At 42.1% G+C, this 26,969-nt stretch overlaps 1 protein-coding gene across 1 annotated transcript in view; it reads right to left on the minus strand.

Moving 5' to 3' along the window:
• Window positions 1–1,753: 1,753 nt before the first annotated feature.
• MYO3A (myosin IIIA) overlaps window positions 1,754–26,969 on the minus strand; it is a 102,419-nt gene continuing 77,203 nt past the window's right edge. The window contains exons 27-36 of the mRNA XM_083467358.1: window positions 26,178–26,289; window positions 25,012–25,174; window positions 23,610–23,696; window positions 23,045–23,168; window positions 20,313–21,726; window positions 19,763–19,901; window positions 10,167–10,276; window positions 8,616–8,656; window positions 4,946–5,089; window positions 1,754–2,192 (exon numbers count right to left, since the gene is read on the minus strand). Coding sequence (XP_083323484.1) covers window positions 2,078–2,192; window positions 4,946–5,089; window positions 8,616–8,656; window positions 10,167–10,276; window positions 19,763–19,901; window positions 20,313–21,726; window positions 23,045–23,168; window positions 23,610–23,696; window positions 25,012–25,174; window positions 26,178–26,289 — 2,449 coding nt within the window. The 3' untranslated portion in view covers window positions 1,754–2,077. The remainder of the gene's footprint in view (window positions 2,193–4,945; window positions 5,090–8,615; window positions 8,657–10,166; window positions 10,277–19,762; window positions 19,902–20,312; window positions 21,727–23,044; window positions 23,169–23,609; window positions 23,697–25,011; window positions 25,175–26,177; window positions 26,290–26,969) is intronic.

Here is a 26,969-nt window from a genome sequence, read left to right on the forward strand (position 1 = left end):
CACAAGCCTACAGTAAGGTTGGTAGTACAATAGCTTTGTAAACAAGCATTTTGGTTTCCCTGCGAATGTCCCGGTCCTCAAACACTCTGCACTTCAATCGGGAGAAAGCCACACTTGCAGAGCTCAGGCAATGCTGGATTTGCAGGGCATCAATAGCACACATTCCACCTTCCTGTGTCCTGAAGCTAGCTTAAGCCTTGTGTTCAATGAAGCAGGCAGTCTCTTGGTTTCCTTTTAAACTGCCTGGACGGGGAAACAAGACTCGTGTTTATGAAAGGGCAGGTCTGGCTTGAGTTTGATTCAAGCTTCCAGTTGACAAGCACATAAAAGTAAAAGAGGAACATGGGCTTCAGTGCAAGAGAATCTTGTACATTCTCCTCCCCCAATAGATTTATCTTTCACTGGAATTAAACCAAACGTTGCTTGGACTGAGGTTCCCACTTAAACGGTCATTTTTATATTTGTGTTTATTTAGCAATTCTAAAAAAATACTAATGGGCATGACTGAACTAGTCATACAGGAATAAAAGACATCAGTACAAACATAAAAAACTGCAAATAAAATATATTCCGACTTCCAGTATGCAAGGTGCACTCATTGCCATAGCAGTCCTGCAGTGTAGGCCAGGCTTTGGCAACCTAGCATCCTCCATCACATGCTGGCAGGGGCTGATAGGAGTCCAAGTCCAAAACATCTGGAGGGGGCCAGACTGGCCAAGGCTGATCTAGGTCATTAATATTCCCCAGTTGACAGATAGGGAACAGGAGCAATGGGAGACCGTAGCTTCCTAAAAGTCATCTCCTGAGTTTGTCTCTGGTTGACTGTGGCTCAGTCGCCCCCTTTGGTCTTGCTTCTTCCCCCCCTTTTTGGTAGAAGTATGCTAATGAAAACAGAACCTACATTTTAAAGGGGATTTTCAGTTTCAGCAATTGAACACCCCTCCTTCCAGCAACTTTCAAATGTACACTGTAAAAGAAAGAAAAAGCACACGCATACCAATGGAATGGAAAGTGAAGATCTGCTTTTAAAATGGTTGTGTGTATGCCTAAAGAATGGCAGAAGGGCTTGCTGGCAGAACACACCTCAAGCAGCTCTGATAAAACATCTGGTTTGAAAATGGGAGTCACTGTCTCTTCCCCTCTGTGAAGAACCTACCAGTCAATTATAAATCACTGGTGCAGAAACTGGAATGCTAGCAGCATTCAATATTTCCATTTGTTTCGAAATAGGTGAAATTATTGAAGAATCTGTTTCTCTCTCTTCTGCCCAAAGTAACCGGCAGGAAAGAAACCAATTCATATTTCCCTAACCATTGTGAATCCCAACAAAGACTAATGGTGTTCAGGAGAATCTGGATCTATACCAAACGGATTAGAAGCGAGAAAAAGCAGGAACACAATGTCTACCTACAACCCTTAACAAACTGAATGGTGTTTTGCCTTCTTCCCACGGAATCCTTCTGGCAGAATTTTGCTATCAAACACACTTTGCATTTCCTGTTTTTTTGGGTATGAACAGGCACTCAGTATGCCGAAAGCTGGCTCAAGTTGGTTCCTTGTTAAATTGTACCAGATGTTTATGGTTTGCTTTTTGTTTATGTATTTGTGTGAATTGAAATAGCTCCATTTTAACAAGATATAATGTGCCTGAGAGTTTCAAAGGTCACCAGACATACCTAGTCTAAAGGAAGACCCACATTTGAGTTTTCACTGTAGAAAAATGATAGGGGAGAAAAAGAGAAGAGAACAATGATTTGCTTTTTCAGTTATCTAGACTTTTAATAAGTTACAGCATACTAATAAAATAATTTTTCACACATTTACATTTTTTTTTTAAAAAAAAACCCCACCTAACAATTTACAGTACTCTGTAAACCCTGACATCTTTCCCTGTAAGGCGCTACAATCTTGTGTGTCCACAAACGTAAGCACACAGTTGATTTAAAAAGCCAGAGAGAATTGCGGGGTGGGGGAAGAGATTAAAAAGAAAAGGACACAGTATAAAACCATACAAAAAAAGGAGGAGAAGCTTATGCTGATGAAAACCAAATAACAGCAGCAGCAGCAGCAGCAGCAGCTAATACTGCTGGATAAGGCGCCGGCGCTGAGAGGTCTTCCGTAACAATTTTTGGTAGTCATAAGGATTATCCTTGCTTTTGTTCTCTTCCACTGGAGTCTCTGTGACCCTTGGCCTAGGAAGAAGGGAAACAGAAGTGCTTTTGCAATAAGAAATCAACACATTTACTTTGGAAAACTTTGTTAATCAACTACTGAACCTTGACCTTTGGCAATAAAACAAACCAAACCCTCACCCCTCTCCTCCCTGCAGCTGTTTCACTCTCCCTCTCCCTCCCAGCCCCCTTTTGCAGCAGGTGGAAACTGCACAATGTATGCAGTGAGAGAGACATCACATAAAAGCTGGGAACTAAAGCAGGGTGCAGTGAAAATGTTGAATTGGCAGGGAATGATCCTCTTGGTGCGATTCAGCGGCTGTGTTATCTGTCTTCTTAGCCCCAACTATGCTAAACCATAAGAAATGTAAGACTTTATGGACCAGATCCAGGTGCTCTTGGAGGAAACCAAGATATTAGAGAGCACCTCTCACCATATATATAAAAGGATGTCACATAGAGGAGGGAGAAAGGTTGTTTTCTGCTGCTCCAGAGAAGCGGACACGGAGCAATGGATCCAAACTACAAGAAAGAAGATTCCACCTAAACATTAGGAAGAACTTCCTGACAGTAAGAGCTGTTCGACAGTGGAATTTGCTGCCAAGGAGTGTGGTGGAGTCTCCTACTTTGGAGGTCTTTAAGCAGAGGCTTGACAACCATATGTCAGGAGTGCTCTGATGGTGTTTCCTGCTTGGCAGGGGGTTGGACTCGATGGCCCTTGTGGTTTCTTCCAACTCTATGATTCTATATATTTCTTTTTATTTATTTTAATTAGACCATTTCTGTACTGCTTAATATATAAAAAATATCTCTAAGCAGGGTGCAGAAATGTAAATCAACAAAAGACAAGTTAAACAACAAGAAACACAGTTACATTCACACACATTTCTAATAAATATAGACCAGTATCAATTCATTCTCTTTCTGATACACTTCCCTTCTCGGCCTTCTGGCACTCAGTCAGGACTCAACCCATCCACTCTGGCTCTCACCCAGGGCCCAGACTCACAATTCATCCACAAAACCTCACGTAGAAGAGGGACCCTGGATACTGCTGACATCACCCTAACCCAGGGGTCAGCAAACTTTTTCGGCAGGGGGCTGGTCCACTGTCCCTCAGACCTTGTGGGGGGCTGGACTATATTTAGAAAAAAGAAAGAAAGAACGAATTCCTATGCCCCACAAATAACCCAGATATGCATTTTTAATAAAAGGACACATTCTACTCATGTAAAAACATGCTGATTCCTGGACCATCTGTGGGCCGGATTTAGAAGGTGATTGGGCCAGATCCAGCCCCTGGGCCTTAGTTTGCCTACCCATGCCCTAACCTCTCACTTTTGGCTTGCTTTGTATGGGAGGGCATCAAGGTGGGTGGAGCTTTAGAGCAGTGTTCCCCAACCTTGGGCCTCCAGCTGTTTTTGGACTACAACTCCCATCATCCCTCGTTAGCAAGACCAGTGGTCAAGGATGATGGGAATTGTAGTCCAAAAACAGCTGGAGGCCCAAGGTTGGGGAACACTGCTTTAGAGGGTTGCCCATAGCTGGGACCCATTCAGCAGTATCCACACCCAATGATGACTGGAGCACCATACTCCAGATCCTTTTTCTTTTCTTTCTTTTCTTTCTTTCTTTCTTTCTTTCTTTCTTTCTTTCTTTCTTTCTTTCTTTCTTTCTTTCTTTCCTCCCTCCCTCCCTCCCTCCCTCCCTCCCTCCCTCCCTCCCTCCCTCCCTTCTCTCTCTTTCACTGTGAATGGGGACTTTTCAAGTGACTGTCCTATGGACATGCATTTATTTTTCTTCACCTCTGAGTTCCAGTTCAAGAGCCTAAGGCTTCTTGGTTCACGAAGGCCTTCGGACAGGCTGAAAGAGAGCACTAGAAAGGCCTGGCTCCTGCTGTGAACATGGCTCGTGGCTTGTGCCACTGTGACTTTTGATTAGGGATGTCAGAGAACTCTGATGAAAACAGGAATGGAAAAGGCCAATGTTAGCTTATTCATTCCATGGCCAGAATGGAAATCAATCCAGTGAATGCAATTGGTATTCGCTGTTGCTTTCAGTTCACAAACGATACGTAATTTATTACTTTTATTTCCCCCTTTGCATTGTGATTCCTTTGCATGGAAATGATTGGGGTGGAATAATGTGATGAATTACAAAAGTTATATAATTCTGCCACAGCAGAGAGCAAGATGAATAATTCAGCTTTTGGCATAAGATGAACTGCAATGGAAGAGAAACAGCGCTGCATGGTATGAATTTAGGACAGAATGGAAAACAATGCTTTCTTACATCCCTGCTTTCAGTCATGCAGTCTGTTTACATGGATGCAAGACCCGAATGTACAAAGGTGCAAAGGACTGCAGCCTGGCTCTACCTTTTAATATTGATTTTTGCTGTATAAAGTATAGTTCGAGACCAGTTAAGCGGAGCTTAGACCTCACTGAAATAAAGGGAACAGTTTAGTCTTGGCCTGAAGCCTCCTGATGCTAATGTGAACTCAGTATACAATCCATATCTATAAGTGTGTTTGAATAACATTGTGATGAGCTAACTTGTGTGTACCTCAGAAAAACAGGATGGAAATAGTTTAGATAAAATACAATATACACGTTTGCAAATTAAGCTGTCTGTAGTTCCTTCTTCTGGATAATCTGCATGATCCAGTTGCAGCTAAGCAGCTAAACTACTGATTTCACTGGAAGACTTGAGGATAGGTCCCATTTAATTCAGTGGAATTTTAAAGTGTTTGACAATTGTTTGGTATAACTTACCCTTCACTAATGCTTAATGTTTCAGTTCTGGGCTCTGTTGGCGGTGTCTTTTCTCGTGTGCAGGTATTACTTGCATTTGAGATTAAATCAGTGGATGAAAATTCTTGGTAATAGGGATCTTCTACATCTAGTATCTTGCCCAGACTAAAACAAACAAACAAACAATATGGTAAATTCCTATTCTGTGTCATCTTATACAGTCAAAAGACATTCCGCAATGGAGATGTCATATCTTGGAATATGCAGAGATGGTAAAATTGATGGCACTGATAAAAGATACACATTTAGAATCTTTTAAAGAAGGCTGGAAACCCTTTCTAGTCTATATAAAAAGTTATTTCCCATATGTGAAGACCACAACGGGGTTTGAAGTGTAAGAAAATAGCAGAATATATTAAGAAACATGTTAGAGAGGATGAAATTAGATAAGACAGAACCTTAAGGTGCAATTGTATGTAATTTGGGTTATGAACTTCGATGTCAGGTGAGCAGGAAGTCACTAGTTTTGTGGAATTGGAATATAATATAATTGTTAAGCAACAAATATAACTTTCTATATGGAAAAGAGAAGAAATTATTATTATAAGAATACAATGGAAATGTCATACCTTGGTTGGAATAGATCTGCAAAGCAACAGCGGAGTACAACAAAAGACAGCTAGAAAAATGCTTTTCAATATAAATGTAAAGCTGCAGTCATTGTTTTTTATCAGCTACTTAAAGAGCCACATCACATACCTTATATGGTCTACAAAGTACAGTATTCATTCAAAAATCGGCAGTGGGATAATATGCATGTTTATTGATAATGGGGGCAGGGGCATCGTGTTCTTAAAAGGCTTTGAAAGCCCGTTTGTGAGCATCTACTTTTAATTATATCCATACAGATTTGAATTTGGGAGGGGGCAGCAGAATCTACTATTTATGAGGAAATGGATCCCTTTGTGTCCAAAGCGAAAATGGGCAGGAACAAGACTTGGAGCGATCTGTCTGTCATCTCTGCATTGAACAGTCAAACATCCTTATGATGGAAATATGTTTTTCTACCAGATATTTTTTAATGACCATCTTCTAACAACGCTGAAAGGCTGGGCAAACTTCTACATCCTGCAGAAGGTCTGATCCAATAAAAACATCTCACATTATTTTACTCATTCTGTATGTAACACTTTTCTGGGACATACACACATAGAAATTAGTATCTGTGGGAAATGGACCTGAGGTCGTTATTCAGTCTTTGTGCATTGCTAGGCTTAAGGACAGTTATTAGAAAGCACTCCATAAATTATATAGTGCCTAAAAAATGTAGTCCTTGAGTTCCAGACAGATGCAATGGGAATCCTCAGAATTCTGAATAAAAAATTGCTCCCCCAAGTCTTACTGCAGGATAGAAAAGCAAAACACTGGTCATTTAAAACACCCACTGCTGTTGCCAGAGATGGGGTCTTTTGGAAGGTATACAGAAAATCTGCGCTGGGTGTACTTCAGCGCTGTACCAGGACTGAAAGGCTCTACAATTATTGGGCAATTTTCCGCAATGCTACTCTTACTGATATAATTAGGGCTGTATTAGAACTCCCTTTATAAGCCCCTATTTCTAAGGATTTATGCATTTAACACCAAAATGCACTCCACTTTGCAATTTCGTAGGCAAGGCTTCTGCTAAGCCAAGGCTGCAAGGCATTGAAATTCAGCATTTTGCGGTATCAGTGAAAATGTGACATTATCAGAGGCAAGTCAGGCTCAGAAATGAATGAATGCCTTAGGCTGATCAATAAGGAGCACAGAGATAATCACCATCTATATGTTTAACTGTTTCAGCACAGGGCCGGAGAGCGCTTATAAAATAAAAGGATTCGATTAATGTACAGCACCTCCTGCCACAATCCATGCCACTGATTTTTATTTTATTTTCTGTAAATTATTGGTAGATCTTGGTGGACGGTACTGGAGACCACAGCAAAGTGAAAGGCGTGCTGGTGTTTGCACAGTTAGAGGAACCCTTCAGCTGGCTGCAAGAGGGTGATGAGGGCTTTAGTCAGTCTGACGGCAAAGAGACCACACTACATGTTACATACCCCGCAACATTTCTCCAATGAAAATAAGGATGCCCTAAGGAAAAGTGGAAGTGGGTGGCGCTGTGGTCTAAACCACAGCGCCTTGGGCTTGTTGATCGGAAGGTCGGCATTTCGAATCCCCACAATGGGATGAGCTCCCGTTGCTCGGTCCCTGCTCCTGCCAACCTAGCTGTTCAAAAGCACATCAAAGTGCAAGTAGATAAATAGGTACCACTCCAGTGGGAAGGTAAACGGCGTTTCTGTGCACTGCTCTGGTTCGCCAGAAGCAGCTTAATCATACTGGCCACATGACCTGGAAGCTGTACGCTGGCTCTCTCAGCCAATAAAGCGAGATGAGGACTGCAACCCCAGAGTCGTCTGCGACTGGACCTAATGGTCAGGGGTCCCTTTACCTTAAGGAAAAGTGGGGTGTTCTGGGATCAAATCAGAAACCAGGACGGCTTCTGTAAAACTGGGTCTGTCCCTGGAAAATAGGGACACTTGGAGGGTCTGCGTAAGAATATTAAAAAGCTCTCTTGGATGAAGCCAAAGGTCTGTCTACTTGAACATCTTGTTCTCATAGTGGGAAGCTTGTAAGCAGGACATGACTGCAAGAATAGATTGTGATTCTCAGCAACAGGTATTCAGAGGCACACAACCTCCAACACTGCTAAACACTGGAGTTTCCTGACAGGAATCCCTAACGTAACATGCTTCTTCAAAGGCAGCCATGAGGAGTATGGCTGATGGCAGTGGGGCGAGGAGGCAAAGACCCAATATTCCCCCCTGTGCCTTCGTTGTGGGTCAAATCCCCTGCCCCCTCAAATGCTGTTAGCCTTAGAGGAGAAAATGTAACATGTATAAAGATTGTAAATGAAAATATGGACATTTAAGGATCATCAATATTTTTGTTTGTTAAGCATTTTCTTTGATTTTTTTTTTAAAAAAGCTAACCTAATTTACAGATAGGTGTGTGATGCCACAGTGAAACTGTGATTTAATTTTATTTATTTTAAACACTGATAGGCCACCTTTGAGCGTCAAAACACTCTCAGGGGGGGGGTGTTCCATAGAATATATTAACATTGGTAACAGCAACATCAAAAGAACCCCCCAACTCAAAACTGTGATAACCTCTAATGGAATCAGCCATGGCACTGAGAAACATTCACCTCAGTAAAATACGAAACTCCATTAAATATTACAGCTAAAACCAATTCAATTCAGAAACCCAATAAAAATTATTTAAGCAAACGCAACAGAGAACAAATGAGTCGTTAAGGCTTTCCCAAAGGCCTGCACCTTGGCCATGACTAGATCATGCTTGTCTACCCTTATCCTCCACTATTTTTATTTTTTAAAAAAATTGGTTTCCTGTTCACGTGTTTCACAGTCTCCCTGGGGCAAGTAGATGGGATGCATAAATAAACCAATGTTCAGAATTCAGTAACAAATTTTGTCCTAATCAAAAGGCAAGAATTCGACCCTGCAAATGTTTGTCTTCAGCAATGATCACGTAACAACATTCCTTTCCTTAAATATCAATTAACAGTTCCCCCTAGTTGTCACACCAACATACAATTGTGTCTTTCTGAAGCAACAAGAAAAGCTACCTGTTTTTCCTTGGTTTCCGCTTTTCATCCTGGACTGATTTCTGAAAACACAAATTTTGGAGTGGTTATAACTATGATCATATAGTCTGTACAAATGTTAATTTATGGTCCTTTTCTGTGACCCAAAGATGTGCATCATGATCTCATCCCCTTCCCTCTGCCACCCACTCCTTCTCCTCCTTCAGGTTACAGACTCTTCCATGCCACTCCTGAAACTTGAGGGAGTTCTCTGTGATTTCATTTTTTAAAAAAAACTGATTTAAGATTCACAGATGGCTTGACCTAACACTCCTGCCCAACCACACTGTCTATATTTCAGAGATGTCACAATTTTTTTTGTAAGCCACACTAACCGCTATGGTGAAATACTGAAGCATGCAAACGCAGTGGCATTTGAGAAGATGTGCCTGGTGAAACATCAATTCTTGGACAATTGTAATGTCCTCTTATCCTCAAAAGCTTTTAAACCATCGTCATTATTACTTTTATGCAATATATTTCTTAACCACTGTATGCTGAAGAGTCTGGCTTTGGATGCCATGCTAAGCCATACCATGGCTTAGCTCAGTGCAGGGTAGAGGCAAAATGATTTGGGAGGAGTGAAGCAGCTGTGATGTCTTGTCCAGGAGCAGCATGCTAAGCCATGGTTTGGGCTTAACGTGACACACAAACCATGCCATTGTAACAGACATGGAGCATGTCCGCCTCCCTCCCTCCCTCCCTCCCTCCCTCCCTCCCTCCCTCTCTCTCTCTCTCTCTCAATGCCTATTATGTCACAGGATATGATGCCACAGGATACATCACTGTGCCTTTCATCTCATGCCCTTGGCTTACATCATTGTCTCCCAGTGGTGTGGAGGAGAAACAAACAAGGCAAGGACGTCACAGCATCATGCATTTATCATCACAGATGGGTGAAAAAGAGGGAGCAAAGATACGTGAAACAGTGGCTGCTCCAGAACATCTAGTTCCACCCTTGTTTTGCTCTCCTCTTCTTCCAATTCCTCTGCTGTACTTTTGAGTGCCAGCAACAGCGGCAGCCTGACTAAGCAAATGTATTCTGTCACCTGCTGCTAAGTAGGTCAATAGTATGCATGTGCCTCTAGCAAGTGGGCTTAATTGCTCTTAAGAGGAACCTACAAAACAGCTTTTTCCATTTCCTTCTGACATATCTGATCACCGCCCCCCTCCCCTTTCCCCTTTTAAGCAGCAGAAGGGTCAGATTTGGAAAGCTGTGGCAGATAGTTGACCTCAGTCCTCCCCTTTTGCGATTACCTTTCACTTTGAGAAAATAAGCTGCAGCACTAGGACGCTGCCTTGGTGCAGATGCTCAGAAACAATGGGATTCCAAAATGTGGAATTGCAATGAACATTCTGGTTTCGGGGTACATATCTAAGCCTTTGAAGGCCAGAGTTTTGGGGATTGACCTTGGAAGAACATACATCACACCAACATTCAACTCACCAATATTAGTCTTGAATTAGAGCTGCTCATTCAACTACAAGCTAAAGGGGCAGATTTTAGCCATATCGTTTGACAGTAATGCTTACATGTATGAGAGTGTAATATGTCGAGTCTTCAGGATTGTTTAGTGTCTTGGGTTTCTGGGGCCTCCTTGGGCTCCTTTGCACAGAGTGAGCATCCTCTGATTTGGAAGCGACTGCAAGAGAGGAAAATACCTTTATTTTACACAAGAGAAATGTGGGCAGGATTCCTGCCTTGAAGGGGTTTGGACTAGATGATCCTCAGGGTCCCTTCCAAATCTACAGTCCTACGATTCTATGAAATACTTTGAGATACATCAAGCCCTTTAAAGAATGGCAGTGCATATTTCCAAGATCTGCTAACACCATCAAAACCTACAGAAGATGGCTCTCATATCATTGTTTCCCATGGCTGCTATTACAACATTAAAAGAATTAAAAAGATGGCACAGGTGGAAAATTCTTATATGTTCTTATATTGCTTCTGGAGCAAACTCAGTCATGTGCACACGCTGCAACAACTATCTCAGCTTATGTTTAGGGGTTCTAAATGTTCAGCAAATCCACAAATAACCCGTCACTTGACTTATGCCCTCAAGACAAACAGGGACAGAAGCTTTTGTAAACTGGAAGCAGCTATCCAGACACCTCAAGGTTAGGAAAGGGTAAGAAATTGGTCTGTGTTTTAATGTGACCTTACTTAATTCACTCTTCCTGAAACGGTACACAAACCAAAACACAGCTATCCTTCAGAATTCTCTGAATTTGCTGATACAGTTCTTCAACCCCAAAGTACGACATTTAGAGTGTGTATTCAGAAGGGACTCTTGCCTTCAGAGAGTGTTTTCTCCCTCTCTTTAATACAGTGGCTAAAAAAGTTAATAAAGCAGAAAACTGAATTAATGCATATTTTAAAATCTGATGAGTTTCCAAAAAAAAAAAAAAAAAAAAGGTGGTGTGCATTCGCATTTATAGCTCTTGACATTATAATATCTCAGTGCAAAGGAGTAAGACCTGGGCACTGTTCCTTTCCAATCAGCTACAGCCATACACTCCAATTTTCTACTCATATACTTCAAGCAGTTTTCAATAGCTGGTAACCTCCCAGACTGCTATTCTGCCTGGTCTTGCCCAAGCTAAGCCTCTCAGAGACTGCTATTTAGCTTTTCATTTACACCTGGAAATATACATTCAGATCTGAAAAGGAAATATTGCAGAGTTTAGCATTTATTTATAATTGCAGACATAAACCTAATTCTTCTAGAGGTGGTATGCCTGTGTCTGGGACATGTCACTTCAGGCCACAGGTGTTGGAATCTATCCCGGAACAATCTCCAAGACATCTATACACATAGGAAAGCAGCATGTCAGTGACAAGGCTCAGCTCACGGATTGCTCTTTGGTGTCTAGTTTGTTTTATGCAGAGCGGATTTTTTTCTTCTATGGAGGATCACACATTCATGTGACACCCCCCCCCCACACATCTGCAGACTGAACTGGTATTGCCCAGAGTTTTATCACCTAGGAACATAAGAGGCAGGCTGGATTAAGGGCAAAGGCCCAACGAATCACGTCCTGTTCTTACAGTGGCCAAACAGATCTCTTTGGGAAGTGTGCAAGCAGGACGTGAGTGTCTCTCTGTTTGCCCACCTTGTCATTCTCATCTGTGCATTTTGGGACACTGGAGTTGTGCTCCCCCCTCCAAGAGAAGTGTTTTTCTCGGGGAGGAAATCGCTCGAGATCACAGCAACCGTAATGGCTGCCGTTCTCTCACAATAAAAAACAGGGTGTCCTGGTTTTCCAGGGACACCTATGGGGTATGCCATCGCTATACCCTGTGGGAGAAAATGTTTAACTGTGCACTGTGTAAGTAAATACTTTTATTTGTTTTCCGCCATTCAGCTTCATGGCATGGTCCTGAGTTTTAGCATTAATGTATAAGAGAGGGACAGAAACCTCCAATGACTAGGACACAGTTACAAGACCTTCAAGCAGAGACACATTTAGGGGAGCGCAACAGGTTTGACCACACTGGGTGTGGAGTCTTGGGGGGTGCACAACTATGATGTAGAATGGAAGGCAAGAGGTGGTTGTGGTGGTGCCAAAATTTAGCATTGCAAAGGGCGCCGCTGAAATTTCAGACCCAAAGGTCCTCCGCTACTTTAATGTTGCAATATTGGGTTGTAGCCAGCTATGTTCTACTCAAAGTAGACCCACTGAAATTCATGGACCTAAGGTAGTCATGTCCATTAATTTCAACGGCTCTGCTGTGAGCATAACTAGTGTTGGACCCAATCTTCAGTCTGGATTGTGCCTGGGACAATCGTCCCCTTTGCCCAACTGAAGTTACACCATCTTAATGCGACATGCTCATATGAATGGCACCAAAGCTCTTTGCTGCGTTCACCTTGGTTTGACCTATATGGATAGGAAAAGGAAGTATTTGCTCTCTCATGCTTCACAGAAGCTTTCATCCCTGGTGGTAAGGAAAATGCTATTCACCCACCACCATAATACCATTTTAATTAAGAAAGTGGCACAAGCATTTATAATCAAAATGATCAGCAATACATCAGTGTAAGCACCAGCAAAATTAGCTGTATAACTTTTTCTTTGTTATGTGTGATAAATGCAGCCTTGGAAAGGTCACTGATATATTGGAGGACCAGAAGGAATAATGTTAATTTACAACGTAGTTGAGTAATGATTACATTTATTGTTCTAGCTTCTTATCTGGAATGCAGACGGTGCCTAATTTAATGAATGGACAATTATCTCTTAACATTTTGCCTTTTGAAGAACAATGGCGCTTTTCTAAACCAAGGTGTAGTCAATTTACCTTAGACAATGAAATTTCAATGCAATTAATTAATTTTACTACACTGAAAGCAAATATGAGCCAGAGTCTTTAATTTAAAGTAGATAGTCAGTGCTAGATTAGAATCTCACTTAAAACTCTTTCATTGGGACACACACACACACACACACACACACACACACACACACACTCTTGTGCTGTTGCAGTGTAATGACTAAGGCCACATTCAGATATCACAACAAACCATGGTTAGCAGCAATGGGAATATGCTGTAGTGAGCCCCAGGGCCCACATCCTCAAATTTTCCTTTCCATCTCCTTTGTACCTGGGAGGTGAAAATGTGAAGGTTCTCTTAATCTTTGGAATCAAACCGCCATTTCCCATTTCATATATTATGGAAAACCACAGGCAGTTAACAAACTGGAATATCAAATAATGGTTTGAGATCCTGGCTTGTTAACTACATTTGTTTAAGCCACGGTTCCCTGTATTCAAACGAAACAGGAAACTGTGTTTTGTTCCAAACCATGAATGGAAGTTTCAGACACCAGGGTCTAAACTGATTATGGTGACCTAGGAAAATTATGAGAGTTAATATTATGTTAATATTCGTCATACCAATTCAATGTGCTGATAAATGTGCCCCTGTGCAGCCAAGCACAGGACAACAATGCTCCGAAACCTCCTCTTCCTTAAAGTGGCTATTTAAAAACATTAAATTCTCAGCCATAACACATCAGCTTGTTTCCCTGCTACCCTTTCACCTTGGGTGGCCAACAAAAATAATCTACAGGAAATATAGCTAAAATCAAAAGTTAACACAATAGCCATCGTGGGTTGTCAAAGATGAGTAATGTGCTCCTATTCATAGCTAGAGGCAGACAAGCATTCCTGTTTGGCATACAAAGTACTATTTTTGGATTCACATATCACAGCTGTAAGATGCCATACAGAACAAGTGAAGTTGAAGGAAACATGTACAATTATCACTTGAACTATTACAGTAATTATGGAAATTGAAATGCCAACTGATTTAAAGGAAAACAAAAGATTAGCAGTTGTTGCCGTTTGCTGATTAATGCCCTTATCAGAAACGGGTTCCACAAGGATGCTATTCAGCAGGAAATATTCTTGAAGAAAGTATTTGCTTTCTAAAGGGTAGGAAAGAAGATGTGTTGGTTTTAATTCATACTCCATTTAGAGGCAGGTCTTTGTCTCTGATAGATGGACCAGCTGAAAAAGCAAAATCATTGCTGTGGGGGGCAAATATTTTTATTTTATTAATGAAGAAAAGGTCAGGATACCCATTTTATTTATTGTATAATCAATGTTTCTAGTTATCACCTAACATATTACTTCACCCCCCCATTACAGTATATTTTTTAAAATCCATAATAGATCATAATCTCTATATTACAGGACATTAATAATGAAAAAAGAATGTATTGCTATTATTTTTTAAAAATATAAACTGCCCACCACTGATTCCAGGGCAGTATACCAAGAAATTTAAAACTACAGAAACACAATATGGTTAAGAGGAATAAATCCATTTAGCATGCTCAAACTTTCTTAAACTAATATGTGCGGGCAAATAAAAAGGTTTTATTTTAACCTTGCATTGAGAAGACAACAATGCCAGCATCAGGCATGCTTCCATCAGGAGGCCACTACAAAGAAGGCCCTCTCTTTTGTACATATATAATGTACTAAAGAAGGGACATGGAAATACAACTGTGCAATGAAATAAGAGCTCAAATTTGTGACTTTTTGGAACTGTTATAATGCACACTATATTGTTTAGACAGAACAAAAAAGGAGACTGGTATCGTTTCTCCACTTGTACAGTTGACCCCATCCTAGATGATCAGGTGGAATACACAGCTTGTGCTGGAACTACTGTAAAAGGTAAAGGTAAAGGACCCCCGGGTGTTTAAGTCCAGTCAAAGGCAACTATGGGGTGCAGTGCTCATCTTGCTTTCAGGCCAAGGGAGCTGGCGTTTGTCCACAAGCCGCTTTCTGTGTCATGTGGCCAACATGACTAAATCGCTACTGGCACATGGAAGACCGTGATGAATGCCAGAGCACACGGAAATGCCACTTACCTTCCTAGTTAACTACTTGCACTGGCATGCTTTTGAACTGCTAGGTTGGCAGGAGCTGGGACAGAGCAACAGAGGCTCACTCTGTCACGGGGATTCGAACCGCCAACCTTCCGATCGGCAAGCCCAAGAGGCTCAGTGGTTTAGACCACAGCGCCACCCGCATCCCACACTACCTGCATGTTTACTGGTTGTGTTCAGGGACATGTGGAAAACACACCAGAACAGCTGCTTACTTTTGGGTTGAGTATAGGACTAACCCCAAGCTAATGGCACTCAGTACTGCTTAAGAACATAGCTATGTAGCATTTATTTGTGGGGTGGTGGTGGAGGCTGGGGCTGATGCACTCATGACACGCACTGGATGCCTACAGTCCACTTCAATCTCTCCACTTATTCAAACAACCAAAGGGAGCAACTGTGAGCCCAGCATGCATTCTGCCACCTTCACAGCCAGATTTTCAGGGCTGATGACAGAGAAATCTAAGATAAAGGTGCTTTCATTTTTTTTAAAAAAAATCCAATAGTTTATGAGGGTTTTCACATCATTACAATAGAACAATGGATTTCGTTAGTCTCCCTCCCCTACCCCAGCTTCCCCCTTATTCCCAACCTTGTCCCCACCCTCACTTTTTAGCTGCAATAACATTTCCTATTTGTGCATTTAAATGACGATTATGGGAAGGCGCCCTGCCGGTGTCTTCAGGAATTCTGAAACAGGTAGTTGGGTAGCTAAGCTAGTTAGGTCTTGTTTTTCCAGCTCCTCAACAAGTCTCTGCTGTTACCTGGGAGGCAGAATGGAACTCTGGCTGCCCCCAGTTGTCAGGCCTTAAAGGATGGGCTCAAGTCACTTCCAGGTGAGCTGTTTATTGAGCATTCATCCTGATTTGCTTGGAGCGCAATTAGACAACCCTGACTAGTCAATGGCAATTCATTCGGAGTTGGATATGGGAAGGTTAGAGGCCGCCAGGGCTTTTTTCCAGCCATAATTCATTGGAACTTCTTGGCAGCGGCGCCCGCCCTGTGGAGTGCCCTCCCATCAGATGTCAAGGAAATTAAGAACTACACAACTTTTAGAAGACATCTGAAGGCAGCCCTGTATCGGGAAGTTTTTAACCTCTGACGTTTTATTATGCTGTTATATTCTGCTGGAAGCCACCCAGAGTGGCTGGGGAAACCTAGCCAGATGGGTGGGGTATGAACAATAAAATTTATTACAAGGTGTGACTGGAAAGTTCGATGAATGGTCACAGAAATCAGATAGCGAGAAATATTTGAACATGCAATCGGCATCGGAAACCACGAAATGCTCACAAATGTGTACGGAGATGAAGCTGTAACTCAAAAGACAGCGTATGAGTGGTTTAAGTGTTTCTGTGAAGGGTGGCAAACCATTGAAGATGACCCTCAGCCTGGCAGACCATCGACGAGCAGAATGGTGGCAAATGTCAACAGAGTTGGTGAGTTATTGATGTGGGATCGCCGTTTGTCCATCCAAATGGTGGCGGAAGAATTGCATATTCCGTGTGAAATCATTACTAATGTTACTGAGTTGTCCCACCCTCCATATTCTCCCGATCTGGCCCCACAAGATTTCCTTCTTTTTCCAAAACTGAAATCTGCACTGAAATGGCACTGATTTTCCAACATTTCACATGTCCGAGCTGCTGTGACGAAGGAACTGAAAGCAGTACGAAAAGAGGACTTCTCCAGAAGTTTCCAACAGTTCCACGAACGTTGTCAACGGTGTATTGTATCAGAGGGGGCCTATTTTGAAAGCCTGTAAGGTATGTATGTTTGAATATTTCTCGCTGTCCGATTTCTGTGACCATTCACTGAACTTTCCGGTCACACCTTGTGTTATTATTATCTCAGTCCCAGCACCTCTCAGGTGGATTCCATTTCCATTATAAGAAAACAAGGGAGGTGGGAGGTGTTTATAGTGAGTTCTAGCGCCTCTGGATGCTGCTGTATCAAAGCAAGCTTTATCTCACACTTTACAGTGCACCTTTTCCCTACTCTTGTCCTTATCGCCCAAAGCCAGACCTTTTAAGGACACACAAGGGCTCCAAATCAAATGAACAACCTGGATGTGTCAAGGTGCGATTGAAGCCCATCCCAACATAATGACAAGTTTGCCCTCAAGGCCATAGCTCAGTGCTGGAGCACCTGCTTTGCATGCAGAAGGTCCCAGGGTCAATCTCTGGCATCTCCAGGTAAGGACTAGGAATTCCCCCTGCCTGAAATCCTAGAGAATTGCTGAAAGTCAGGGGAGACTAGATGGTCCTTTGGTCTGGCTACCAGTATAAGGCAGTTTTGGATGTTCCTATGAAGTGCTCACAGAGGACTTCATTACCCGTTTCCCCCACAAAGGCCTGCACTGAATGCATTTGTTTTAACCCACCACACCAAAAATGGGCCAATTAAACTTCTTTCAGAACATCAATGCCTTTCCAAAGGGCAACAGAACGTGAGACAAAATGCCTATGATTTTGTGCCTCTGGGGCTCCTATACTGTTTTTGCCAATAATTGAATGCTTGAAAGGTGCTATTATTGCTCCCGATTCCACTCCAAAAAGCAATTAAACAATGCCTTTGCTGGGCAAAGAAAAGCAATGGAAGACAACTTTAAAATATATATATATTTAAAAAGATACCATTGCTTTTGATATCAGGCTTCTCAATCAAATTATTGCTGAAAAGATGACTAACTACCCCACAGGTACATAAAGAAAATGAAAAAGTAGCATTTTAGAAGGTTAAAAATGCAAAAAAAAAGAGCCTCATTTAAAACAATATTTTTAAAAGGGCATCTAGACCTTTTTTTAAAAAGCAAATTGCTCACAAGAGCATTTATTCAGTGAAGGCCATATTGTCCCTGAGTCCAATCAAATTGCTGCTCATTTCAGAAACATTTGTCCCATTATTATTTATATGCAGTTTTGAAAGGATAAGGAGAACAATTTTCATTTGCTATATTGTGGGTAAGAAAAGAAAGTATGACGTAAGGGATGGGTAAATAATACATTCAATGCATATTACGAAAAAAGCTAAATTTTGTGTGTAGGAGAATTTTTGGGGGGTATTATAATAGACTTAGATTTCATGAACATGCATTATGAACTGGGTATCAAAAATTGCTATCCAAAGGCTACTTGGACCAAAATATTCACTTTTAAGTAGCTTTAATCTAAGGCTGGAAAGCAGACAGGCAATTTAATTTGGTTTAGTACCTGCTCAATGGTTCAATCCTACGCATGCGATTCTCACTGAGTTCAGTAGGACTTGCTGTCTAATTCAGCCTTTCCCAGACTGGTTTTGGACCACAACTCTCACCACCAAGTTTTCAAGGTATTAAACACCTTGAGTCCCTTCTTTCCTTTTCTGCCATGTGTGAACGGACAGGAGAGGAAAGGCAGTTTTAGCTATGCATTCTCTTATCCCTTTCTCATGTGTGTTCTGTGAAAAGCGACATTTGCTACTTTTCCAAAATATTATTTTGAACATTTAATCCATATTAGCTGGGAATGATTACTCATGCTGTCAGGCCTCACTTTAAATTTAATCCTAGAATTCGGCTTAAAGCTTAAAGTCATCGGCAAATAGAGTATGATGAAGGTGAAAGGTCCTGCCAAAATAACGAAGAGAAGCTTTCGATTCACTTTTCGCTCTCATGGGTTTCAGAAACAACGAGTAATTAAGATAAACAAAATGCAAACTTCAATTTCCATCGGCACTGGATCTTTTCATTATGCAAAGGCATTGCTAAGTGGCAGCAAAACTGTACACGTATTTGTTCCTCACCATAGCTTGGTCTACATGTAAGGCGGACCATAGGATAACTGGAAACAGAGGAGCCTCTTTGGGCCTGAGCAAACGGAGAGACTCTCACCCTCCCCACTTCCTTTTCATTTCCTTCTGCACACTGAGGCCAGGAGGAAGACTTCTGTCAAGTTCTGCTGCACTTTCAGACAATTTGAGCTTACTCTCATGTACGAACCAATGCAGACTTTGGTCTGATGCTAAACAAATCATCTTCCATCCATGAATTATGAAGCTGGGTTGTATGTAATGCTAAGCTAAGAAAGTCTGAATATGGAACTGAACTAGGCAGACTAAACTGCTCCTGGCTGTGCAGAAGGAGAGGGCAGGTGAATTGCACATGTCTGACACCTTGGAGAGCCATAGGTAAAGGTAAAGGTAAAGGGACCCCTGACCATTAGGTCCAGTCGCGGACAACTCTGGGGATGGGGCGTTCATCTCGCTATATTGGCCAAGGGAGCCGGTGTACAGCTTCTGGGTCATGTGGCCAGCATGACTAAGCCGCTTCTGGTGAACCAGAGCAGCGCATGGAAACGCCATTTACCTTCCGACCGGAGTGGTATCTATTTATCTACTTGTACTTTGACATACTTTCGAACTGCTAGGTGGGCAGAAGCAGGGACTGAGGAACAGGAGCTCACCCCGTCGTGGGGATTTGAACCACTGACCTTCTGATCGGCAAGTCCTAGGCTCTGTGGTTTAACCCACAGCGCCACCTTCCATGGAGAGCCATACATGTAATCTAAAGCCAGGCATAGGGAACCTGTGGCCCTCCAGAATTTCTTGGAGACGCATCAGGAATGAAGAGAGTTGTAGGGCTACAGGTTCCCCATCCCTGTAGTTGCAGAGTATATTCCATTGAGTCAGATTAATATTGCCTTTCAATGCTGAGAGTGATTGTTTATTTATTTATTTTTTACCAGGCTGGCACACACGAGGAGAGAGGTGGCCATTAGTTTGCTTGTCTTTGGAGAGCATCACAGGCCTCAGCTGATGGGACAGAATCATTTCGTTCAGCTTCTGCTGCAGCACCAAATAGTCTTCCGATAATTTTGATATCTAGGAAATAAAAACACCAAGCTTTAATGCAAATCAATGCTGGGCAATGGGAGCAGGAGAAGCAATGATGGAGAGAGAGAGAGAGAGAATTTTGCTTTTGTAGATAGGTATCTTGACAACCTCAACAACCCTTACTGCTGAACTCACACTATTTTCAAAGGCATTACTATTGTTATTAGCAAGCATATTTTTTAAATTCAGAACAGGAGCTGATTTCACCAACCCTTAAATACACCTCTGGATGTGGGAGGATATAGAAAATCTACATTACAAAGGTAAAAATCTCATTCATCGCTCTACCCACTTTTTCCTCTGGCCCTACCTGCCACTGGCATGTGGCCCTCAGGAGGCTGCCCAGAATGGAATATAACCCCCAGATTGGGAAAAGTTCCCCAGCTCTAATCTCCTCACCTGCCTGGAAAATGCCGCCAGATCAGACTTGTCCTTCTCTGGGCCATCTTCCGGAACATCATTTGATCCCTCAGCCTCAGCGCTGGATCTCTGCCTCGCTATTGTTGCCTTGGGACCGGGATTTTGACTGCTTCCTCCACCATTCCCCTCATGGTGTGCTCTCTCTTGGTTCCCACCCGGCAATTTCCCTTCTTTCCTGAGCTGTCCTCGCCTTCGGTATCCTCGATAATTACTCTGAATGACTAAGGCTGCCTTCTCTTTGTCTCCTGAGGTTTGCTTGCTGGCTTCAATATGTTTCTGAGAGCCTCTCGCAGAGCTTTTCCTTACACTTGCTTTATTTTCAAAGGGAGGCGGCTGGCCGTGTTTCAAAGAACCTCTTTCCAGGTGACTGCCATGGGGAACAATGGGCCTTTGCACCTCTGAGCCCCTTCTTCCATGCAGAGTTGGCTGGCTCGATTCACTTGCCTTTCTGATAGATGCTTTCTTAGGCAAGCCGTCGGAAATGGCCTTTTTCTCACCTTCCTCCGGGAGCTTTTGTTTCACAGAAGATTGCCGTTTCCTGGGAAGTATTTCTTCCTTCTCCTCTGGTGCCTTCAGATCTAAGTCAGAGATGCTCTGAGTCACAACAGAAGCTGCACCTTTTTGGTCGACACCAGCTTCTGCTTCTTGCGCTGGTTTGAGGTTCTGCTCTGAAGGCGGTTCTGGCCCTGCCACGTTCTTGCCGCCCTGCTCCTTGAACATCTTCCGTTCTCTGTAACCGCGGTAACTACTCTGAAGGATGACAGCAGCCTCCTCTTCACTTCGGGGAGGAGACTTGTGTCCAACAGTTGTGTTACTCTCAATCTCTGTAATTTGTACATCTTCTTCAGTCTGAGCTGGTGACTTGGGCACAGCAGCTGCACTGACGTGGACCTCTGGGGGTGAGGTCTGCCCCTTATCTATACTTCCCAGTTTCTTACACTGCTCATCCTTAAACTTCTTCCGTTCTCTGTAACCTCTGTAGTTACTCTGGAGGATAACAGCCGCCTCCTCTTCTGAGTGAGGCGGTGGCTTGAGCTCAACAGTTGCGTTGACCTCAACTTCTACAGGAGAGCTTTGCATTTCATCTGCATCTCCCATTTTCTTACAATGGTCCATACCAGCTTCGGCTTCAGGTGCTGGTTTGAGGTTCTCCTCTTGAGATGGTTCCTGCCCGGCCACATTCTTGAAGCCCTGCTCCTTCACCTTCTTCCTTTCTCTGTAACCACGGTAGCTGCTCTGAAGGATGACAGCGGCCTCCTCTTCACTTCGGGGAGGAGTCTTGTTGTGTCCAATGGTCGTGTTACTCTCGATCTCTGTAATTTGTACATCTTCTTCTTCCTTTTTACTTGGGGTAGCTGCCCTTTCAGCCTGTTCCTTCCTAAGAAGTGACTCCCTGACAGAAACATATTATATTTAGGAGATATTGTGACCCTGATACAATATGTATGCATTAAAAGGTTAATATGATATGTGCAATTTTAAAAAAGAGAACAATATAACAACAACAACAACAACAACAACAATTTATTATTTATACCCCGCCCATCTGGCTGAGTTTCCCCAGCCACTCTGGGCGGCTTCCAATTGAGTGTTAAACACAATATAGCAATACAGAAAATGTTGGGGGTCCTTTTTTTTGTTGCTTACAAGAAGAAAGAGAGTTGGGGGGGGGAAACAATGAAGAATACCCCCTACTCAAAGTAAAAAGGTAAAGGGACCCCTGACCGTTAGGTCCAGTCACGAACGACTCTGGGGTTGTGGCGCTCATAAAAAAACCAGCCATTTCAGATTGTTTAAAAGATAGTTGGCATCATTCACAAAGGGGTTCCCAGCCCTGCCCTAGTACACACATTTCCGTATACATTACTTGACTGGAGAACTGAACCTCAAAATTTGGAGAGGTACAAATTTCAAAGGATAAACTAAGTTTTGGTCCACCTATCAGTTCAAAAAACATGACTTAAGTAAGTTCCCTTTTTGATGTGAACTGAAACCATTCCCCCTTCCTCCCTACCACAAACTGTGGTTACTCCTTCCCCCTGGAGATACAGATGGCATTTCCACCACCAAGCAAAAACTTCCAGGATTTGGGGGCAAATAAATTATTGCGGCTTAATGCCTTTGATTTATTTTTTTTGTTCTACTGTGTTTTGTCAATTGTTTTAAATTAATGCATATGTTATGTATGCAACTGACCTCCCTGAGATCAGGGAATCTGTTCCTGAATCTGTTTTGCTCCTGAATCTGTTTTAAAGAATAGAAACATTTGTTGCAGTTAATTGTACCCTAGTTTGAGTGTTAGGTAAGGAGATTATTCAACAATATTTTCTTGTTCATGCTTCCCTCCGCCACCGCCTGTGTTGAGCTCTCAATATCTGGCTGCAAGGCCTTTTCTTGTTTTAAAGCAAATGGAGCCAGGAATCCAATATTCAGACTTAGAGCTACCAGACCTTTTACAAATCAGATGTGGATAAAATGTTAGCAGTCAAATATCATTTATTTGCATCCAGTGTTTTTAATGGAAATCACATGCCCTTCTTTGATATGTCTACTGAAAACAAAACGCAATATAATGAGATATATCTCACCTTGTCTGCACGGAAGAATGCAGTTCATCATGGTCTAGGATATATTGCTACTTTCTGACTATATTTTATTGCAGAAGGAGACGGCATTTAACAGAACAATCACAACGAGAAAGCAAACAGTACCTTTTCCTTTTGAAGCTCCTTCGCTCCCTGTATCCCCTGTAATGACTCTGAATTGTCGTTGCTGCTTTAGAATTTGCTTCCTTTTCTTCCTTAATTTTCCTCCTGATTAAATATCCTCTTGCAGCTGATGTAAATTACAAGAGGAACATAACTCAATAATTTGTTTATTCAGTTGAGCTATTCATATACTGCAGCCTCCCCCAACCTGCTGCTCTCCAGATGTTGTTGGACTACACCTCCCATCAGCCCAAGCTAGCATGGCCAAAGGCCAGGGATGATGGGAGTTGTAGTCCAAAACACCTAGAAGGCACCATGTTGAGCACTCAAAACAACTCTTAGACCCTCCAAATACCCACATCTTGCTTTGGAGGGGAGATATTCATGCATAATAAACACACAACACTGGTAACATCTCTTTTTGGATAATTTAATCATTTGCTGTGATCTTTGTATAAGGCATTCTGCAGCTACGGTAGAAACTGTCATGTATGTTTACTCTAAGCTGTTTTTATTTTTATTTTTCGAAACCAACAAGAATTATTTACAAATTATAAAAAATACTTGCCAGCCTGTAGCTTGGTAATGCACATTTCGATTTTGTATGCTGCCTTTGCATTTGAATACTGCTTGCGAGTAACATATCCCCGGTAAGCTAAAGAGAGATAGTGGAAGCTTTTTTAAGCAGACGCAATTATTTTCACTGAACTACTGATGCATGCTCAGAGTAGAAACAGAGAAGAAATACATTTGGAACCAGGTATATAGATGAGATGTTACGCAGATTCCAAGATCATGATAAGAAAGCACATTTGGATCAATATAAACACAGTTTTCTATACTCAAAATCAGCCTTCCCCCAAATTGGTACCCTCTAGAAATTGTTGGACAACAACTCTCACCAACCGTGGCCACTGTACATACTAGCTGGGGCTGATGAGAGCACCAGGTTGAGGAAGGGTGCTCCAAGTTCAGGACCACACTATTAGTATTATTCTCTTGACACAAAAGCCCATTCAGTTTTAATAGGGAGCAAATCTTAAGTGTGGTGAATGGATCAAAGTTCCACCCATCACATTAAAAGCGTGAAAGCATTAACCATCAAAAGGGCAGATTCTCCATATGTTGTGATAAAAGTTCCGCTTGTGGTTAACACAATAAAATCATAAGAACCACCTACTGGATCAGACCAAAGCCCCATCTAGTCCCACAGCCTGTTCTCACAGTAGCGAACCAGGTGCCTGTAGAAAACAGGTCCCAATACTGATCCATGAGAAACTCCACTTTCTATTTCACTCCATTTGAAGAACTGTCCATTTATTTCTACTCTGTGCTTCCTGCAACTTACAGTAACTAATTCCTGATCCACTAGAGGACATCACCTCTTATTCCTTGACTGCTAAGCTTACTCAGAAGTCTTTGGTGAAGTACTTTGTCAAAAGCTTTTTCTAAGTCCAGGTACGCGATGTACTTGCCTTGTCTTATTCAATGAAATTTTCAGATGGTCTTACACTTAGATTGTTCCTGTTCTTAAAATAACATGTCATTCTTTAAATGGGGCCTGCCATTATATGCCATTAAAAATACAATTTCCTGGAAAATAGTCCACGCGGAGTGGGAACACAACTCTAGGGTGTGTGTGTGTGTGTGTGTGTGTACCCATTAACCCCACCCCAGCTACAACTGAACCTTCACCAGATATTCCCCAGGCCACCAGTTCAAGGTGCTGTGAGCTTGACTCTTGACATCACCATGCAATATATATATAAAATTATATATGTTAAAATATAAAATTTGCCACTCAAGGTGACTAACAACAGCATAAAGGTAACAAAACAAGATAAAATATTATCCAACAACCAGTCAACCGCAACAAAAAGAGCACCTGCTGTTTTACACCGAATTTCTTATTTCACATCTATATGAACAAATACTTGCACATAATTATGTTTGTTACATTGAACCATTACCTGCTTGTATTTTAATTGCACTTTCTTCCCTTTTCTCCTTTATCTTTTTGTATCTCTTTGAACCAAGCCACCCTCTGACATATGCTTGAATCAAAACAATCCTGTTAATGGTCTCCTTTCGCATTAAGTTCAGCTGCTCTACATGATAGTATTTGAGAAATACCTGTAGGAGGTAAAAAGAGAAGAAAGAACTGCATAGAAGGCTGACGACTCCTTCCATCCATAAATGGCACCCCCAGTGTTGGACTCTCCAGAGTTTAAAACAAGCAGTTGTAGATCTGCCTTAATAATGGCTGTTTGTTCTTGAGGAATATATTTCTCTATCTCTCTGCCAATCCTGGACTCATAAGAACAGGGAAACTACTGACAAACACAATAACTTTTAATTTCGAGCTGGCTGAAATGCATGTGAACTTGCATACCGCATCATAACAAAACATAATGTACTTATCCAACACACTTTCCCTCTCCTGTAGTGGTGGAGCAGGCAGAGAATATGGGCCAGTCTCCTTTAGGAAGGCATTTAGCTGCACCCAGTTATGCAGGTGGAGCTGAGATCAAAGGAACTGGGCTCAGTTACTGCTTCAGCTCCAACATGATGTGTGACTTTGGACTGGACAACTTTTAGTTTATCTACCTTTTACTCACCCACCTGCCCAAAGAAAAGAATGAGAATGTAAGGTGATGTTTTATGAAGTGCAATGCACACATGATTGATAAGAGCAATATATCTCGTGTTAGTGAATTTGTAATCCTTAGCAAGAGACTGGATGCCACACCTTAACAGGCCTCAGTGGAATTTATTTATTTCATAAAATGTATATACTGCTTTTTTTTTAAAAAAGCGCCCCAAAACGGAATTACGAGGGATCTGTCTTCATCTTTCCTGTCTTCTCTGCAGCCCATAAGATTACAGTAGGGAAAGACTTACTGTACCCAATGTACAGTAGGTGGTACATTGGGTAGTTTTGTGGGTATGGCATGGATGGATCTGTGAGATGGAAAAGTAGCTTTTGGGACTATGTTGCCCTTAGATCCCCGGCCACAGCAAGATGTAGCCTCATTCCAACTTGTATTAGCAGAGGCAACTCTTTTCAAATCCATCAATATAGTCATTTATTCCATTTATTTCAACGGGGGCTGCATCTAATGAGCAAAGATACTACCTTAGTTTTCCCAAGTATCCAGTTATCAAGCTGGGCTTTTTCCAAGATGGCAGCGCAAGTTTCAGGGCTTACAGGGGGTTTGTCGCTTGATTTGTAACAAAGGAGATAATATCTAAGACAGAGAGAGAGAAACCCAAATCCTTTAGTATTGCATTTGCAAAAGACATTCAGCGCCAATCAGCTAACTTTTATTTCATTCACACAAACTGTGAACTTGCATGCATAACAGTTAACATCTGAACTGATCAGCACATTCAGAAAAACCATGTGGTACAGCCCCCAGTACGGTGCCACGTTAACATGTCAGTGGCGAATGGCAAGTCTGAATAGTCTCCAACATAAAAACGAAAGAAGTGTATATACCAGATATCAAATATACCAGAGAGAAGGCTAAACAACAAGTCTTCTTCCTGACAAACACAAGTTTTGCACAGGAAGCAGGTTTTCTGAATGGGAGAGCATTCTGTCATATATTTCTCCAGCTGCCTTCTGATGCGGTGCAGGCTGAGAGCAAGCGTTTTTCTGAATATATAAATTGGGCTTTCTGAATATATATATTGCTTCTGAGTCAAATGACTCTTTAGAGCTAACCTTCACCACTCGCACAAACAATAGAATAGCTCAGGGGTCAGCAACCTTTTTCAGCCATGGGCCGGTCCACCGTCCCTCAGACCATGTGGTGGGCCGGACTACTTTTTTTTTGGGGGGGGGGGAATGAACGAATTCCTATGCCCCACAAATAACCCAGAGATGCATTTTAAATAAAAGCACACTGTCAGGGGTTCAGGAGCA

The sequence above is a fragment of the Podarcis liolepis genome (assembly GCF_965112155.1).
Source record: "Podarcis liolepis genome assembly, chromosome: 12".
NCBI lineage: Eukaryota > Metazoa > Chordata > Lepidosauria > Squamata > Lacertidae > Podarcis > Podarcis liolepis.